General features: G+C 42.5%; 1 protein-coding gene across 1 annotated transcript; it reads left to right on the top strand.

Annotated features, from left to right (window-relative positions):
* Positions 1-1,642: 1,642 nt before the first annotated feature.
* Positions 1,643-18,785, top strand: tbc1d13 (TBC1 domain family, member 13). The gene is made up of 12 exons (XM_048258735.1): positions 1,643-1,688; positions 4,056-4,129; positions 4,315-4,355; positions 4,721-4,782; positions 6,057-6,156; positions 6,650-6,732; positions 7,268-7,427; positions 9,419-9,629; positions 11,643-11,806; positions 12,155-12,315; positions 13,337-13,394; positions 13,539-18,785. Exons 1-12 carry the CDS (start codon positions 1,666-1,668, stop codon positions 13,602-13,604), a joined length of 1,203 nt encoding a protein of 400 aa, XP_048114692.1. The 5' UTR covers positions 1,643-1,665; the 3' UTR covers positions 13,605-18,785.
* Positions 18,786-19,128: the final 343 nt, after the last annotated feature.

Below are 19,128 nucleotides of genomic sequence, written 5' to 3'. Positions count from 1 at the left end.
AAATACAAATATGACAAAGTGCAGATGTAAGTACAGAAACACTACGCAGAAAAGGGGGCTATGTTTTGTTGAGGAGACCAAATTGCAGAGGGGAAGAAACTGTTTTTGTAGCGTGAGGTCCTGGTCATGATGGACCGCAGCTTCCTGCCAGAGGGGAGTGTCTCAAAAAGACTGTGTCTGGGGTGGAAGGGGTCTGCAGCGATCTTTCCTGCCCGCCTCAGAGTCCTGGAAGTGTACAGAGGTGTACAGACTTTGTAGACTCTGGAGAAAAGGCATCCTGCAGCCAATCACTCTCTCAGCAGAGCCAAATGATTCTAAGTGATCATATCTCTGATTTCAGTTCCCCAAGACAATGCATCCCTGCACGTCCCACTTCCATCCCAGTTCCATGGAGTCTATAGACTGGCAACCAGCGAAGTCAAAGTAAAACAGGTGTTATGGTTACATTTATATATTGTTATATAGTATAGTATAAATGGTTGCAGCATTCTGAACAAGTTGAAGACTTCTAGCACAATCAGGAAGACCAGAAAATAGGACATTACAATAATCAAATTTTGAAGATACAAATGAATTAATGTTTCAGCATAACACAGTGACAAAATAGATCTATTACCTATATTGTGTAGATTGTAAAATGCTGTCTTGGGGAGCCTTTATGTGAGACTGGAATGTTAGACTTTTGGTATTGATACACCAATCAATATTGACACTCAGTATCTCAGACATGTTTCTAGATTTGACTAGCCTCACTCACATCCTAATAACTTGTTAGGATTTAACAATAGAACATTCATACCCATCCATTTCCTAATTTGCGATGGGCCTTTAGATTTAAGAATTGGTTGCCATCAGCCCTTTTAAGTAATTTAGACATAAAAGGTAGGCTATATCGGTCTATATAGTTATTCCGAACTTGTGAGTCCATATTAGTTATTTTATGAAGTGGTTTGATAATTGCAGTTTTAAAAGCTGATTGCGGGGCGCAGGGCAAGTGACTTGTTAATATAAAGAAGAAAAGAACTAGTGACAGGCAATAATTCCTTAAAAAGACAAGATGGTATTGGGTCTATTAGACATGTTCTCGACTTAAAAGCAATTACAAACCTATAGGGCCATAAGGTAAATCATTTCAAACTGTTAGGTTCAAGTGTTTGCATCCTTCAGTGTGACTTCAGCATTCTGCAAAGAATGGTGATCTTGTCTCTAATTAAGTCAACTACACATAAAAAAATCAGAAAGTCATCTGCAGTTAAGAACTAGATGCAGGGGTATTTTGAGTGAGTCTGTTACCTGTTCCAAAAACCTTTGATTGTTTTTATTAGAAGGCTTATCAACTCAGAGAAATATAGGCTACTGTAGCAGCTGAGAGTTTGTAATTCTGAAAACTCTCATGCAGTCTATTGTTTTGTCATTCGCTAAAGTAAGAGGTTAACTCTTTGATAAAGAACTACATTTTTAATAAACTCATACTACAAAGGGGCAAATGTTTTAATTTATGGCACTTTTGTTTAATCTACAAACAATTGTTGCAGTAAGGGGCAACAAAGTCATCAAGTAGCTTTGTTTGGACCGCCGGATGCCTTTCTTGACAAAGCCGAATTGTTTCTCCATCGGACTATTTTTATAGCAGCACCCAGGCGCTTCAGTAAGGAGGAAGTCAACATGTCGACTTCGTATCGAAACAGGTGAGACTACTCGTCGCGGAATGACATTCAGAATTAATGTAGGCTTCTGATTATAAAAGTACAAAGGCACAGTTTCTATACATTTGAAGTCAAACGGAAAATGTGTGTTATCGTTACTTTGCACGTTGTATTGTAGCCTACTGGTATTATTCAGCACACTCGCGGACGCTGTCCGTTGTCTCGATGCAATGCAATGTGGGTAGCTAGCCAGCGTTAACCGATTCTGTTAAACGCCGCTAGTTCGATGATTGAATGGGTGATTATGTGTCATGGATTTAGCTAAAATGTCCTAAGCTAATGGGTTGGTCTTTTCTTGTTACTGGTCTTTTCTTGTGCCTTCATGGGAGCAATGTTACAGTTAGGATTCATCTATGACAAGACAATGCAATCCATAGAGTCCATCAAATGGCCAGCTGTTCTTTCTCAAAATCGATGTACCTTGTGGCAATACCATATTTATGACAACAAATGTCTCATAGTGAAACTATACTAAAAGTAAAAATTCGGTGCAGCACAGATGTAGTATTAGCTATACACTTTAATTAAGGTGCACAAAAGGGACTAACGTTTTGTCCACCTTAATTAAAGTTTATAGCTAATACTACATCTGTGCTGCTCCGAATTTTTTACTTTTAGTATATCTACACGTCCGCTCTTCGTCTGATTTACCAGATGTAATGCTGCAGAAACGCGGTGGATCCACTCTTGTGAAGTCTCATAGTGCAAGTTTGATGTAGCAGCTAATCAAGTGTTTATTGTAGAACCTAGTAGGCTATGGGCTGGTTTAACTGACACAACTGCTGAAGTGTCGTTAACTTTCATTTGACAACTTTTCATTCACTTGCTAAACGTTTAGCGGATGAACTCGCCGATACTTTGATTCAGTGGCGAAAAATGCAGAACTGGTGCCATGTAATTTTCTGAAATTGAATTAGTATGTTCTTGCTTGCAGACAACTCCGCATTCTCTACTGATCACATTATCAAGAGTAGGCCCAAACATTCTCTTAGTCATACCTCGCTTTTGGGACGCATTCGCATATAAACAATATTTTCAACATTTGTATGCCATGTTTGTTCGGTAAATATTTACTTTGCCAAATGTAATGCTTGTTAGATTTTTTTTTATCTGGTCTATCTTTGAATGCAAGATACCTTGCGTGACTGGTAATTCAAGTTCACGTAACGGCAGGTTTAAGATAAATGGTTATAGATGTTCAACACGGAGTGAGAGACAGAGAAGCCTTTTCTTTTCCTGCTAGATAAAGAAGCCGAACATCTTGCTGATCATATGCAGTTTCTGAATGGACTAAAAACAGGATGTCGTGGTCACATTTGAGGAAAGAGTTGTCATTACTGGGGATGTGCAGTCTATGACACTAATGTTTCATTAAAACTGTAACATCATCAGTTTTTGCAGCCTACTAAAAGTTGACCCCAATGAAATCACTCTATGTTGCCTGTGATGGCTACTCAGTACAAGACTGCTGCCGCACATCCCTGAGAGGGAATCAAATCGGTTGTCCTGTTCAGGGAAATATGACCTCATCTATGTCTTGTGATCTTCCTGGATAGTCAGCTGACACAGAATGGAGAGCTTTTATTGATCACCTGCCCCTGTGTTGGGCTCTATCCCCTCAAGAGGCAGAATCTAGAATGCAAAATGGCACATGTGGGATTGAAAGAGGTGCTATTTTCACATAACTACATAATGAGGGAAGTGATGCCTATTAAAGTTTCTTTCCTCTGATGCTCCTGGTGGAGTCCTTGTGATCCTGCTCCAGCCCACAAACATACTGATACTCACTCTGTCTGTGTCTGGGCCTTCACTAGGTATGCGTAAAAAATGCATTAACGTTGGCGAAGACATTTATCTCGACACTAGTGTTTCTGTCCTAGTGTCAGACATTTTCATGACTGGAGTGAGAACAGAGCAGTGAAGGAAAACGTGACACGCACTCAAAGAAGCATTAAAAAAGTGCTGGAGAACTGGTGTTGAAATAAACTGCACAGTTTGGGTGCTCCCTTAAGGATTCAGCGTTCTATCATTTCCTTTCTTCAATCCTGTTTTATCTATCTTGAGCTTCGTGCAAAACCTGATCAAGCCCTGTCCCTGTGTGTGGAATGGCCTTGGGTTTAAACGCCTCTCCCTCTTCATCAGTTCATGTACAGGGCTTACAGGTTACACCACAGGTGTTACACCTCACATATGAGCTAAATCCCTTTTAATATAACAGTACGTTAAGTATGCAGTGTGTATGGAAAGTCATTTGGGTAGTCTCTTTGGAGACGCTGTAGGTGTTCCATTTCAGACAGAAATGGCTGTTACGAGTTATTTTGTAATGGTGCTTTACCTTGGTGTTCCAAGGATCCAGGAATTCAAGGGGGCTTTGGGAGAGGAAAAAATCAACCTGAAGGGGCTTCGTGAGCTCTGCTTTAGTGGTGAGTCATTGCTGAGGCCTTGGCCCTTTACTGCAAAGACTGCAGAGGTTTTTATTTGTCTTCAGGAACCAGGCTATACCCATATTACAATCAGTGAGCTATACATGATCATATTTGTGACTGACGGTGGAAAGAGTATTGATATGGTCTACTGGAATAACATGACTCTCCCAACTCTCTTTCAGGAATCCCCTTTGAAGGTGGAATCCGTGCTTTGTGTTGGAAGGTAAATTTATCTTGAGAGGCTGTATGATTAGATTTTACAACTTTCCATGGGGTATTTACATGTTTAGTTGTAGTTTGAACTGCTAATAAAATTAGATATTATAGACCAGGCGAGGAAAGTAGTGATTGATGGATGATGTTGAAGATGGTACGACAGGCGTGTGATTGAAGAAGAGTTGCATAAGCACCCTAATTACAGTCTAGCTAAGCATTACAGGTTGTATCTATGTGTGCTGTGTTGGACTTCAGACTCAAAGACAAGCTTGTTGTGCATCTTGTTTCAGTCTCATGACAGACAGTTAGTCTAGTGACACAAATTAGTCTAGGTGTGGGCACAATAAACTCACACTTATCTTTCACTCTCAGATCCTGTTAAACTACCTGCCCCTGGATCAGTTGCTATGGGAGTCCTTCTTGGAAAAACAGAGGTAAGAAGTGGGGCAGCCTAGGTTCCCCTCCACAGCTTTGATCAGGTTCTGTGGGGCAGCCTAGGTTCCCCTCCACAGCTTTGATCAGGTTCTGTGGGGCAGCCTAGGTTCCCCTCCACAGCTTTGATCAGGTTCTGTGGGGCAGCCTAGGTTCCCCTCCACAGCTTTGATCAGGTTCCGCGGGGCAGCCTAGGTTCCCCTCCACAGCTTTGATCAGGTTCCGCGTCATTGGTTGACCCTCTGGAGTTTGGCCAGAGCGTTCACTTTCCACCGTAGATTCCGCTGATGCTGTTGTTGCTCGGGGGCCTGGCTGGTTTCAAATGCACAACCCCACACACACACTCACAGACACACATGCCCATGAATGCTGCACAACCCCACCACACACATGCTCACAGACATGGGCTCACACACACACACACACACACACACACACACACACCACACACACACACACGCTCACAGACACCACACACACACACGCTCACAGACACACACACACACACGCTCACAGGCACTGCACAACCCCACCACACACACGCTCACAGACAACACACACACAGGCACTGCAAAACCCCACCACACACACGGCTCCACAGACCCCACTCACACACTGCGCTCAGCTCACAACTGCGCTCAGACACCACACACACACACGCTCACAGGCACTGCACAACCCCACCACACACACGCTCACAGACACACATGCCCATGAATGCTGCACAACCCCACCACACACACGCTCACTGACACACACACACACACACACGCACACACACACACACACACACACACGCTCACAGACAACACACACACACACACACACACACGCACGCTCACAGACACTGCACAACCCCACCACATACATGCTCACAGACATGCGCTAACAGACAAAGACACACACACACACACACACACACACACACACACACACACACACACAGACGCTTAAACTGCCAGTTGAACCATAGAGAAGCGTGGTGCTGATGAGTCATGGTTGGCTGCATGAGGAATTCCGCTTCTCCTTAAATTATTCAGCATTACCCACAGTTCCCACTGGGCCCCCTTCCTTTTAATTTAGCGCTGAAATGATTCATCTGGGTTGGATGACGGTCGAACAGCTTATTCCTGTGCTCCACACCCGTATCAAATATCCTTGACACAGGCGAGTTGTTCACCCACTAACATGTTCTGCTAGCTTTGTTTGCCCCCTCGTTTAAGGAGTGTCGGTGCTGGATGATGTGCCCGCTCACTAGTGTAACCTGTCTGCGCAGGGAGCTGTATTGCCAGTTCCTGAAGGAAATGATCATCCAGCCAGGCATTGCCAAGGCCAACCTGGGGCTCTCCCGAGAGGACGTGACCCTGGAGGACCACGTAAGTGCATGCCCCCAATATCCCCATAGTGGCATGGACCCGATGACTGGAGGCGTTTTCGCTAGTTCATTGACAGAGTAGCACAGAAGTGTGGAGTGGGTGAATGCAAATGTGTAGTGGATAGTGTATGTAAGCTGTTTTTTTACCACCCAACATGTGGAAGTTTCACATATTCAGAAACACTGGGGTGACCGGTATATGCATAGATGTTGGCTCTGCAGTCCTATTACTCTATATGCTGGCATATTGCATAAGACTCATTAGCGCACCCAACGGGGAACACAAGATGCACCATCATCTAGTCATAACTTTGATGTGATTGGTTGAGTTAATTTGTGGCTCAGCTTGCCTCAGCTTTCTACCCTCTTCTTTCCTTGTCTACCTCTCTACCTCTCTTTCTCTCCATCCCTCTCTCTCTCTCACTCTCTCTCTCTCTCTCTCTCTCTCTCTCTCTCTCTCTCTCTCTCTCTCTCTCTCTCTCTCTCTCTCTCAGCCTCTGAACCCAAACCCTGACAGCAGATGGAACAACTACTTCAAAGACAATGAGGTTCTGCTTCAGATCGATAAAGATGTCAGGTTGGTTATAGACACACCAAAGGAGCTCAGTCTTCCTTTGATATCCAAAGGAGCTTTCTCTCCCCAAATGTGTCCTCTAGATCCTTTTAACAGGTCATGCATTACTGAAAGGTTCTCAAAGGTAGAGGGTTGGAAGATGGTGTTTTTCAAAAGGTAGATTTAAAAAAAAAAAACTTTTTTGATGAGATTCACCTTTGAATGAAAAGTTTATCTTTTGTATGTGCTTTTCCTATCCAATAAAAACCTAATTTATCTAATTGCAATAAAGGAATTGGTTACAAAGAAATTAGAGCACATATGGGTCGTGCACTAAAAGTTAACCTTAAAACAAACAAGGCATGGTTTAAAAAGTAACATACCGGTAATTGTCAAGAAAAGTACCTTTATCTCCATGAGTCACACTGACCAGCGGTCATATTAATTCAATTGACAACATTTACATCACTAGTTCATGGTATTGAATTAATTATTTTATCTATGCTGTGTGTGTGTGTGTGTGTGTGTGTGTGTGTGTGTGTGTGTGTGCCTCCTCCAGGCGACTGTATCCTGACATGGCCTTCTTCCAGAGGCCCACAGAGTTCCCCTGCAAGCTCATCCTGGACCCTCAGAACGATTACGAAACCCTCCGGCGTCGCGTGGAGCAAACCACCCTCAAATCTCAGACTGTGGACCGCAACCGCAGCGGGGTCACCAACGTGAGTGTGTGTGTGTGTGTGTGTCTTTCTGCGTCTCCCCTGTGTGTGCGGTAGCCCTTGATTCGGTTCAAAAAGCATTTTTAAAGGGGTTGTTGATGAGATGTGTCTTCTCTTTGCCTCGGTCAGTCTGTCCACAGTGAGAGTCCGGTGAGTATTAGAGGGTTGGGTGTGTGAGAGTGAGTCTGTCTGCGTGTGTTGTGTTTATGATGGAGTTGTCATGCATAGAGTGAGTCAGTGCACACGCGCGGAAGACTGGTGAGTACACAAAGCCTGAGTGTGTCCATACTGGGTGCTGTGTTTGTTTACAGTGAATATTGAAATGTTTTTGTGAATGTTAAATGGGTTGAAGACTTGATGTGGTTATTCCCCAGGGTACTGTTTGTGACCTAAAATGACCAGAGGCGTATTTCACAAAACCTAGATAAGGGATTAAGCTAAGATTTTTGGTTATCCTGTCTGAATTTTAGGATAGTTACCATGGGAATTTATTCTGTGCAGCTAGCCTGGTCCCTACCAGGCTAACAGCCAGGCTTAGTTAATTCTGATGTTAATAATTTGTCTTATTGGTTCGGCCAGCTGTCATTCAAATCAGACCACCATGTGAAAAGAGCTTTATTCCATTTACTATTTACTCAAAGCATTTGCTCGTACAACAGCAAATTAGCAAGTTGTTTTTGGGCTGTCCACAAAGTCTGTGTTTTTTTACAGCGTATTCAGGGCACAGGGAGCTAGCGGATGGTGAGGTGATGTTTGCTGTATGTGACAAAAAATGTTTTAGCTTAGAAAACCATGTAACATCGCTTAGAGCACCTTTAATTCTGCCTTTGTGAAATACCCCTCTGCTGTCTCTAAAGCCAAAAGTTTCCTCAAATGACAAATGTAAATACTGGCAGTTCTGCCACACGCCGGTTGTGACAACAATATCATACCTGCCTTCTGTTTCCACAGCGCTTTCGCTCTTTATGATTTCCAGCGTTTCTCAAACTACGAGCCTCTTCAATGAGTAGGCTAGGTTGCTGGTCACCAGAGCCACGAATTGAAATTATGCCTGGCTTTTGTCTGTTAAATTGCAAATATTATTGTATTGAATGATATTATGGAACTGCGGACCGAAAGACAAAGAAACTAAAAGTTTCCCCGATCAGGAAATACTTCTTAATTTAGTGTCAACAAATATACAGGCATACAATTGGTGGTGGTATGAGTGGTCATTCAATATGTGTGCGTCTGCGCAAGTGAAAATGAAGCAACGATATCTAATGAAGTTCCTGTAACTGTCCATTAAAACAGCATGGATAGCCTAATCCACTGCACTTAAAAGTTGAAATTGTAATTTGTTGTAGGCCTAACAGAGATTAATATCGTAGTGTAGCCTTTGGTGATGACGGCTTTAATAAACATTTATTTTACTCGTCTTGCTGGAGTGAACGCAGAATACGGGCTGTTGCGCAAATAACTTAATGATGGAGATGATCTGCATCTCCTTTAACCAAAATCTGTAGTTTTGCTAACATCTCCATTATTAACGTGAAATATCAATGCAGGGTAGTGTCAAGCAGTGACTGTTCACTTCACCTAGCTGAGTTAGACAGAAGACCGACGGGCCCTGCTTGCTTGCTCTGTTTAGGTATTTCTGACCCTCCCAAACTGCGTTAAAATGGTGTGTTTAACAGACAGAATTTTAAAATGTTCACGGGCAGGAATCCCTGGACCCCCGCTTTTATGATCCGCACTCCCTCTCAGACAATACCTCCAATGTCCCTGACTTGCCGTGCAAAATATATCAGCATAAAACATCTTTCTTATATTGTGACCCCCCAATGTTGACGTGAAGTTTGCGCCCCTGTAGGTTCGAACATTTCTTATAACTTCAGGTATTACGTCCTGTACCCCTAGTGATTTTGTGATTTGTGTCGTAGCAGACTCACCTGCTGTTTCATTACACCCATGCTACCAGTCTCCTTACTCATTTCTCTGTTCCCCTCCCACAGGTGAGCTCTCCTGGCAAAGCGCTCAATCTTTACCCCTCTAATGAATACGAGGTGCTGCCCAATGGCTGCGAGGCTCACTGGGAGGTGGTGGAGCGCATCCTGTTCATCTATGCTAAGCTCAACCCAGGCATTGCCTATGTGCAGGGCATGAATGAGGTTGTAGGACCCATCTACTACACATTTGCCACGGATCCTAATGAAGAATGGAAAGGTAAGAAGATAGTGATTCCACCTTTTCAACTTGTTTGGGTCTTCTTGGCTGAGAAGTTATCCAAGTAGTGGTGATGGTAGCACTTTGTTGCCTGAATAAATACACAGAATAGCGTTGTGGTCAATATATGAATGTGCAACTACTGCCTCCTACTTCCATATCTAATGCAGACTTGAATTTCCCCTTGGGGATCAATAAAGTATCTATCTATCTATCTATCTATCTATCTATCTATCTGACTTCTAAATGTAATGAAAACTTCTAAATGTTTTGTACTGCCGAGTAGAAGTGCCTCAAGCTTAGGTTATTGGTAGTTGGATAGACTGAGATTTGTTCAGATGTGCTTCAGAGCAGAGACTTAGTAGTTATGTCAGTGAAAGTAAGGTGAAGGAGGACTTGCCTTGATCTTGTTTAAATCTGCTTTCAGAGAAATGGCACAAGATCGGAACGATACTTAGGAGTGAGTGGCATTAGATTAAACACTGAGCCCCAGGATCCCGTTCAGTCTGAGCAACAGATTGCGACCAGCCCAGTATCATAACGGTGTCGTCCCTGATGTAGATGAAATGTCCCGATGAGCTGATAAATCTTACATTTATGCTCACTACCACTAAGAATCTTCTGAATCCTTGTGGTCTCAAAAGTTTTATTTGGTTCTAAAAAGACCTGTAGTAGTCTCAGTTTGTCATCAATTGCTGTCGCTGATGATTCAGTCATAATCTGACCTGAGTGTGTGTGTGACGCCAAAGGCCGTTGACCTTCGTTTGTCTCTATGAAGTAGAGGCTGTTTGGGTTGACGTGGATGTTGTAATTAAATCAAGTCCAATTGGAGATAACTGTTTATGTGCAGACTGTCTGGAATTGTTCACTGCAGTTTACTGCGTGTGACCTCTGAAACATAGTTCACTTACAGCATGGAGAACTTCAGATCAGTTTTTCGCCACTAAACCTAATTCTCGGTTGACTATCAATTCAGGTACAGTGACAGTTTTTGAATTTTAAAAATTAACATGAATTTGAGTTGTCAAAATGGCCAAATCACCCAGTGAAACTTTCAGATTGAAATAATATTATGTTAATAAGCAGCCAACGAGCAGCACTATGACACAAGCTGAAAGTGTTGACTCGATGGTTTCATCAACTCCTCCTTTTACACTGAGTGAGACTCTGTGATGTGAAGACCTTGTGTGTCTGCTTCCACCTACAGGACAAAAGGGGATCTGAAAGAAATGCCTTGTGCTGTGTCTTAGCCAAAGATCCTCTAGTGCTTCGCCAAGTTAGGAATCTGCACTTTTCACCTATAGAGAGGAGTCTGAGATATGAATTTTGGGAGCAGCGCTGGTCTTGCATGATGAAATTGATAAATTATATAACATTATGCACATAGTTCTGGTGTCATATACTTGTGTATTTCTGGACAAACTCATTTAAATGTTGTTGAATATTTATAAATTGTAAGGTGTTATTTGGTTTATGTATTCTTCACAAATGAATGGATGTAAGCTGAGGTTCAGTATAGGCACTGACACCTTAAAGATAACACATGGGTTGAAAATGATATTCATCACATGCAAATTATATTCTCTTCACCCCTGCTTTAGAATTGCAATATATAATGTGCTATCTCCCATATTTCTTCTTGTATAACCTCTCAAATCAGCACATGTTACTCTTCCCCATACCCTTTGTCAGCTTAGTTGCTTTGTTGGTGTGGTGCTGTGTGTCAATAGTTTACACTATGATACACACACACACACACACACACACACACACAGTAAATTATCACACTTCCAAAGCATCTTATTTTAGATACACCCTTCCATATAGCATTAGCTACAAATAAAAAGCCTCAAAATAGTAAGTGACCTCATATTCTCTTGTGAAAGTGGATGTGTTTATCATAGTGTAAACTATTGACACACAGCACCACACCAACAAAGCAACTAAGCTGACAAAGGGTATGGGGAAGAGTGATAATTTACTGTGTGTGTGTGTGTGTGTGTGTGTGATCAGAACATGCCGAGGCAGACACCTTCTTCTGCTTCACCAACCTGATGTCGGAGAACCGAGACAACTTCATCAAGAGTCTGGACGACTCTCAATGTGGCATCACTTACAAGATGGAGAGTGTCTACTCCATGCTTAAAGAGAAGGACATGGAGCTCTACCTTAAGCTGGTGAGCTGCTAATCTTTGAGAAATTCTGTGTTGTTCGGATATGTACTGTATTAGTGTATATATAGATGTGTCTACATCTATTAGTCTTTTCCCGTACCTAATGTATAACAACTACCAACAGTAACAAACTATGGACCCTTTCAAGAGTTCCATTATCAGCATCATAGTTGGCCCCACAAGACTTCCGTTTTAACATTCCATATGTTATCTTAATGCCAAAGAAGTAGATTGGGGCCCAAATAGAATGTTCAAGCATTGTTTTTGTTTTTATTGTTGAAAGGGTATATACACAGTATGATCTACTTTTTCTAAGTTTGTCATCATTTCATATGTCCCTCTCTCCAACAGCAAGAGCAGAACATTAAGCCTCAGTACTTCACCTTCCGCTGGCTAACATTGCTGCTGTCCCAGGAGTTCCTTCTGCCCGATGTGATCCGCATCTGGGACACCCTCTTCTCCGACCAGGACCGTTTCCACTTCCTCATCCTGGTCTGCTGTGCCATGCTCACGTAAGACATCCTACCACCACGTCCTTTGGATAGTGAAAATCCCTCATACTTACTATTTTTTTTATTACCTTTTAGTTTGTACAGTATCCTGCAGTGCTACAAGTGCCAAGGAATGTGAGCTTTTTGTATCACTACTTCTATGATGGAACGGTTCAAAGTTGTCACTGCTGCAGTCTGTGCATGCACACTGACTTTTGTACAGTTATGTCTGGAGGGGGCGCTGCAACTGACACATTTCACTAACTGCTTGGGCTGCTATGGTCACACATTGTGGAAGAATAGTGAAGCACAGCGCACAGGTACACACACACACACACACACACACACACACACACAAAAACACATTCACTCAGACACACACTTACACATACACACGCTTACACACATGGTATACACACAGACACATGCACACACATACACACTATGATAAAAAAACAAATCTAGTTATACCACGAGGCTGTGTGTAACATGACTGCCATACAATGGCAGAAGTATACAAGTGCAATGCAGCTACAGATGTGCTTGTGGGTGGGACTGAAGAATATGGTCCCATTGTCCATTGGCAGACAGGGATAGTGTTCACAAGTTGGTGACCTTGTAGAGAATGAGGATGAGTGTGGCTTCAGAACATGATGTCTTTGTACAAAATGTGAACGCTTTGTGAAATTTACACGTACACCTAATAAGCAAGATTCAACAGTCACTGAGAAGCCAAGGGGAGAGCATGTAAGACTTCCGCTTTACAAGGAGTTGTGGGAGCAGGAGGTGGATAGAGATGAAGAAACTGCTTTATTTTCTTCACACAATACATGGCATCATCACCATGCCGCAGTCATATTATGTACCGCTGTGCTGTACATCTAGTTCTATAGCTTGCATTCAACAGCAGTTGGGGATAAATGAAAGTCATTCTGTCCTGTCATAAAACTTTAACTTTATATCTATTGCTCAATGGTGTTGCACAACGTGGATATGCTACCTGGCATTGATTTGTAGAATCTGAATTATGTGTCATTTTTAGGTTGATCCGAGATCAGTTGTTGGCAGGAGACTTTACAATAAACATGAGACTACTTCAGGTAAGTTGATTCTGCCTATATAAATGAGGTTAAATGTGAAATTGGATGTTAATGAATAGTTTGTGTTGGCTTGGTTTGTTAGGCTACTATAGATTGTGGCCTGACTAAGGATATTGAGTGATCAAATGTAACATTCCCTTGCAGGATTATCCCATATCTGATGTGCATACCATCCTCACTAAGGCCAAGGAGCTTCAGGATGGATCGTAGCCATGACGGTGACTTTTGACCTCCCAACTCCACTCATCCATCTGCACAGAGAAGGGATGCAGGGGGGGTTGGAAACCATGGAAACTGGTAACCTGGACGACAACAGTGCCCTGTCACACCCTGGGAGGGAGAGGGGAAGATGCCACCATTGCTGTACATTGTGGGGAAAACAAACAATACAAAACACAACAAAGAAACAAAGAACAATCATGACTCTACGTACGCCTTACCCTCACAGTTGCCACTCTCCCAGCCAGATTGTGTGTGGGCTTGAGCTATTTATTGTTGCACTGAACACTTGAGAAATCCAACACACTCAAAAGCAGAGCAAGCTACAGAGAAACATGCAGGAGAAGAATATCATGTTGAACAGGACGAAAACACTCCACCTTGTTCGTCTTTTCCCTTTTACGTATCAGAGGGTTTTACTTTGTTCTTAATCTTTTTTTTTTATGAGAGAGGATGTTTTATGTGTTTTAGCTTGCATATATTACTTTGTGTGTTATTACTTTTTACTGTGGACTTTATACAAAAGAAGGAATACTACATGTTGAAGATGGGGCAACTTTGAGTTGGTCTGAGATGCACCTTGGCACCTTGGTGTGTCTTGAATCAGAGTTTGAGATCAGAAGATACTTACAAGTGCTTTTCCCTTTTGGTATAAGGGACTATAGATTGGGAAGTTGCCAATCCATTATTAACAGGGTTCCCACATGTTCAGGTTCCCTGCTTGGGAGATCATCTGATGTAGTTCACTTCACACACTATGCTAACATCATGCTCATTTTAATCTTATTTTACATGTAGTATATATTTAGCAAAACAAACTACATCCACACAGAATAATTTCCTAACTACTAATTCTTAGCCTTGACCCTTCAACAGTTAGAAGGATTAGTATAAGTGACTACGAGCTCATGCATCCAATGGCGTGAGAAGTGGTGTGTGAATGAAAAGTGAGAGTGAGCTAGTCCTCCACCTCATAGTACCCATATTATGTATAATGCATAATGATACCTGCTTAAGTGCTTTTTTTGTGATTGTCTACTTGACAGCTGACGAATGTCTTATCTGGCCTTCTGATCTGTTCTGTAATATGGAGTAGTTGTTGCCTTGTTAGTGGAAAGGCACTGTGTTATCAATACACTTATTTGCAAACTCAAATAGTTTACAAGTAAACATTAGTAATCCTATTGTCAAAGATAATAAGCATCGGCCAGTCTAAAATCTCAAACTATTTGATAAACAATGTAAAGAAATTCACGGAAATATTTATCCCGTGAATAGAAACACTTACATTTTCTTTGCCAGCTCTTAGTTAACAAGAAATTCATTTGTTAATTTTAACTTAAATTGCTAAATTGAATGCAATAATGCATCACACAGATACACAGTGATCTAACAGTGGTATTCATCTCACTAAGCTTTGTGTAACTTTGAGGTTTCAGCTGTACAATGCTATATGTGTGAAGTCTGACTTCAAAAACCGGATCAAAGGCAGATCAATGTTCTCTAAATTTATCTTGGTCTGTGAGGTCAGCTTTGATGGCTAAGCCATACCAGGCTGTTTTTGTCCTCCTCAGAAGTGATTAATATGATACTGGCTTGGCACCTTTTGGTGTTGGAACGCTAACCAATGGAAGTGTTTTCAGATCTAGAACCACCCACAGCTCCCCTGGCTCTGCCAGTAGAGTTTGTGAGGTTTTTCTGAAAGTCACTCAACTCTCCCTCCCTCTCTTTCTTTCGCCCTCAAGCTACAGTGGTCCACCTCTCCTCTTTCCTTGCTTTGTTAGGCTCTCGTAAATTTTGGGGGCATGTATCTTCAGCTGAAGTGGACTTGTCACCCATTTTCATTTAGCATGCCGGTATTGTCTCTGCTCGCACACTAGACGCTTTCATTGCTCACGAGGCTACAATGTTGCTCTTTCAGGCGGGCCAGCAGCCATCAGAGATGACTTTACTTGGGTGTTTGTGTGTCTTTCTTGCTTTGTTTTTGTCTCTTGAGCAAAATAACCCATTGGCATTTGTCACTACTGGCACAACAAGCCTTGCAGTGAGCAGTTTATTCTTCATGCCAATATCCTCATGATATCTGCATAAAAGTACAAATAGAAGGGTTTTTTTTTGTTTTGTTTTTGTTTTTTTGGTCGGGGCAAGTTCGATAATCCCAGATTCTCATCTGGGCCTTACTGTTACTGTTGTTGGTCCCAAATAGCCTTTCTGTGAGTATGAATATTACTCACTTGACAATGAAGACATATTGAGGCTGGTTGCCTTTTCCCACAAACCTAGAAGTAGTTTGTGCCATGTGTTCTGACTGATCTGTGAAAATGGTTCATTATGGGTTGCATATGCTACATTTTGACACTCAAGTCCTTGAAGGACACCGAGAGCATGGAGGACACAGGAACTTTGGGCTTCGCAGAGTCTCTGCCACGCTCAGCGGTTAAGTTCTCGAATATGCCCTCTTCACTCCCAGTGTTTGTTTTGTTTACATGCTATCAATAGAAGTTTTTTTTTCCGTACTTATTTGTTTGTCTTTTTTTTGTTTGTCAATCAGCTTTTAAATCTTAACTTGTTTTGAAGGGGATTTGTGAACGTTAATGACTTTGACATGGTTGTGCTGTTTGAGACATCACCTCTTCTGTGAAGGCAGGTGTCAGATGGTGTCTCAGTCTCACTCATATACAAAGCTGTCAGTTGTCTCTCAGCCATTTTTTTACACCCTCGTTCAAGTCTTCCTCTTCCTTAAGTTTACATCTCGAAGATGTCTCCTTCTGATCTTCCTTCCGTTAAGACCACGTTAACTGTGTTTCATGGTTTTGGTTTGAACTGACCGCCTGTATTGTGAATGTTAGAGGCTTGTAGGAAAACATGACCTGACCTTTTTTTTTCACTACATTCGTTCACTGTTTTGTCTGTTTTTTTGCTTGGCTTGTGGCCGTGTAGCCTCACCCATTTCCCATTTTCAAGGTTGCATGGGCCTTTTGTTGTGGGGATGGGCCGTGTACATTCACTTTACAATGTGGTCGGCGGTGGGTGGGTGGATGTTTGCCATTCCGTAGCCAGGCAGAGCAGAAGCATAATTCAGTTGATTGCCCTGATGGCCCTACCTTGCCAAGAGTTTTATTAGAAGTCCAAAGCGTCTTTTTATTCACATAGACAGGACGTTGCCTCGTCTATGTCTGCTGAGAGTGGCCATTTTTGCTAGATTGTATTCAGGCGTTATCAGCCATGTGAGTATGGGATTGCTTTTCCTCAAGGTTTTTTTTTGTGACACATTAACGTGAATGCCAAGGTCCCAATGCATCTCTCAACGGTCTTCCTATCCTCGCTCAAATCTCTCTATCTCTCTCAACAAACTGGATCATTATTGTGTTCATTAAAAGATGTTTTCTTTCTGTCCAGTCTCTTCCTCACTTTCTTCCTCTTCCTCGTTTCTCCATCTGTCTCTCCCTCTCCCTCCCTGTTCTCCTAGCAGACATGCGCTAGCGCACTGTTTGTTCCTTCTCCACCTCCTCACACTTGTTGCGTAAAACCACAGGCCTCCCTCAAATCCTGATGGTTAACACATGTTGGAGAGCCATGTGTTTTTGGCTATACTGCTCTGCAGTGCAGGGAAAAGGAACATGTGGCCCTGTGGTTCTAGAGGTGGTGGGCAGGCCTTCGGGTGGGGGTAGCGGGGGGTGGTTTTAAGGGAAAGCAGGCTGAGGGTGAAATTGGCATTTGTTGGTGCCTGGCCCGGGTCATGGAGGAGGCAAGAGTGGTCAGAGTGGCTGTGAGGATTTTGTTTGTTGAGTGGTGTTGGTGAGGGGACAGATATGGGCACAATAACATGATTTAATCTGCAGCGAAGGCTGACGTTTCTGATCCAGAGTCAGTGAGTCAGTGCCTGCTGTTGGTTAGTTTGATGGACCACGAGGGATTTGTGACCGAGATTGTCCTCCTGAGTGTTGTCTTTGGTAGCATCAGCGAGGAAAGGTGAATCCCCAAATCTTGGATCAACATCTTTGTAATTTGGCACAGACAGTTGGCTCTCGTGAAGAGGCACAGTGCGTATTCAATCTCTCCGTCAGGTCTTGTCATGTTGAAGGATGGGCCAAATCCATACGGTTTTCTTACTGAGAAATCTGAGCCTGCCCATCAAATGTGGTGATTTTGTATACGCAGTTTTAGTTTTGCACGTCTTGCCTTGAGGTGTAAATAATAGCTTTTAACTAACCAGTTAACACGGCCAGCCTGTTTAGGCCTCAGTTTTGACTCAGAGATGGAAGTGGAAGTTCAGACAGAAAGAAATGGAGAGGGATGAAGAAGGGATGAGGGAAAGGAATAGAGTGAGAGAGGAGGGAGGGAGAGTGAATGAGATCACATTTAAAATTGACATTAGAGCTGTTGGAGTGGGGTGGTGGTTGGTGGTGGTTCCCAGCAATGCCGTGTTAAAGGGACAGCGTCCGCCTCTGAGGACCAGGGCGAGCTAACCGAGCATCATCTGAGGACAGACCGTGAGACTTTCCTCCTGCTCGGAGGGAGGATGGGGGTGGACGGAAGCCAAGGGGCAGTGGGTTTGGAGACGGCACTACAGCTCAAGGAAGGGAATTAGTTTTTTTTTAAACTGAAATGGAGGAAAAGACACTTTCTTTCCCTTGCTAGGTGGCAACATGATTGGTGTTCACTTCAAAAAAGATGAAATAATCTGTACTATTGTTTGCCTATCTCTGTCATCTTCCACTTAGTTTTAGGGATTGTGTAATGCTGATTTTTACTGTCTTTTTATGATGTGATCACTACTATAAATTCATTTTTTTAAACTGCTATGTATTTAAGCCTTCTGCCTGAGGCTCTGTTGGATAGTGGAAGGTGTCTAATGTAGCTCTTGCAGCATCTAAGCAGTGTATGTGGGTTTCTTTTTAATGTGTATCCTGACTTGTAGTTTTGTTCCAAAAAATGTTTAACTCATTTTGGACCGGTTGTGTTTGGGTGGCTCTCTATGCGTGGATGTTTGAGTGTTTGAAAGTGTGTGTGTGTGAGCTATGTGTATGTCCGTATGTAAATCTATCAAGTTTCTTATTTTGCATGTGTATACATTTTTGTATAAATATTCATAGGTCTTAGCATTGGAGTTATATACATGTTTTTACAGTGTTTGCAAATGCACAATAAATACTTCAATGATGATTACAATCACGTATAATTATTTAAAGTTAGTGTTCTCAGAAATCGTAGCCTTACTCAAATTGGCAAGGGAAACTATAACAAAATACCTCATTTTCATTCCATGTGTGCTCTCTCTAGCCCTGTGTGTGTGTGGGGGTGGGAGAGGGGGCTTAGGGAGAGTGAGCGAAATAGAGAGTGACCGTGCCTGTTTCAGGTCTCAGCATATTTTTATCCCATCCATCTTTACCTTCAGCCCCTCTCTCCCACTGCTGCAGTACAGTAGGCACAGTCACTGGGTCAAATCCCTGGGATGTCTGAGTCCTCCCTGTTTCCATGGCAACCCATCTTCCATTTGCAACAGTGACCTTTT

This window comes from Alosa alosa, chromosome 12, assembly GCF_017589495.1.
Source record: "Alosa alosa isolate M-15738 ecotype Scorff River chromosome 12, AALO_Geno_1.1, whole genome shotgun sequence".
NCBI classification, from domain to species: domain Eukaryota; kingdom Metazoa; phylum Chordata; class Actinopteri; order Clupeiformes; family Clupeidae; genus Alosa; species Alosa alosa.
The sequence above is the reverse complement of the archived record's forward strand: the minus strand, read 5'-3'. Positions and strand labels throughout refer to the sequence as shown.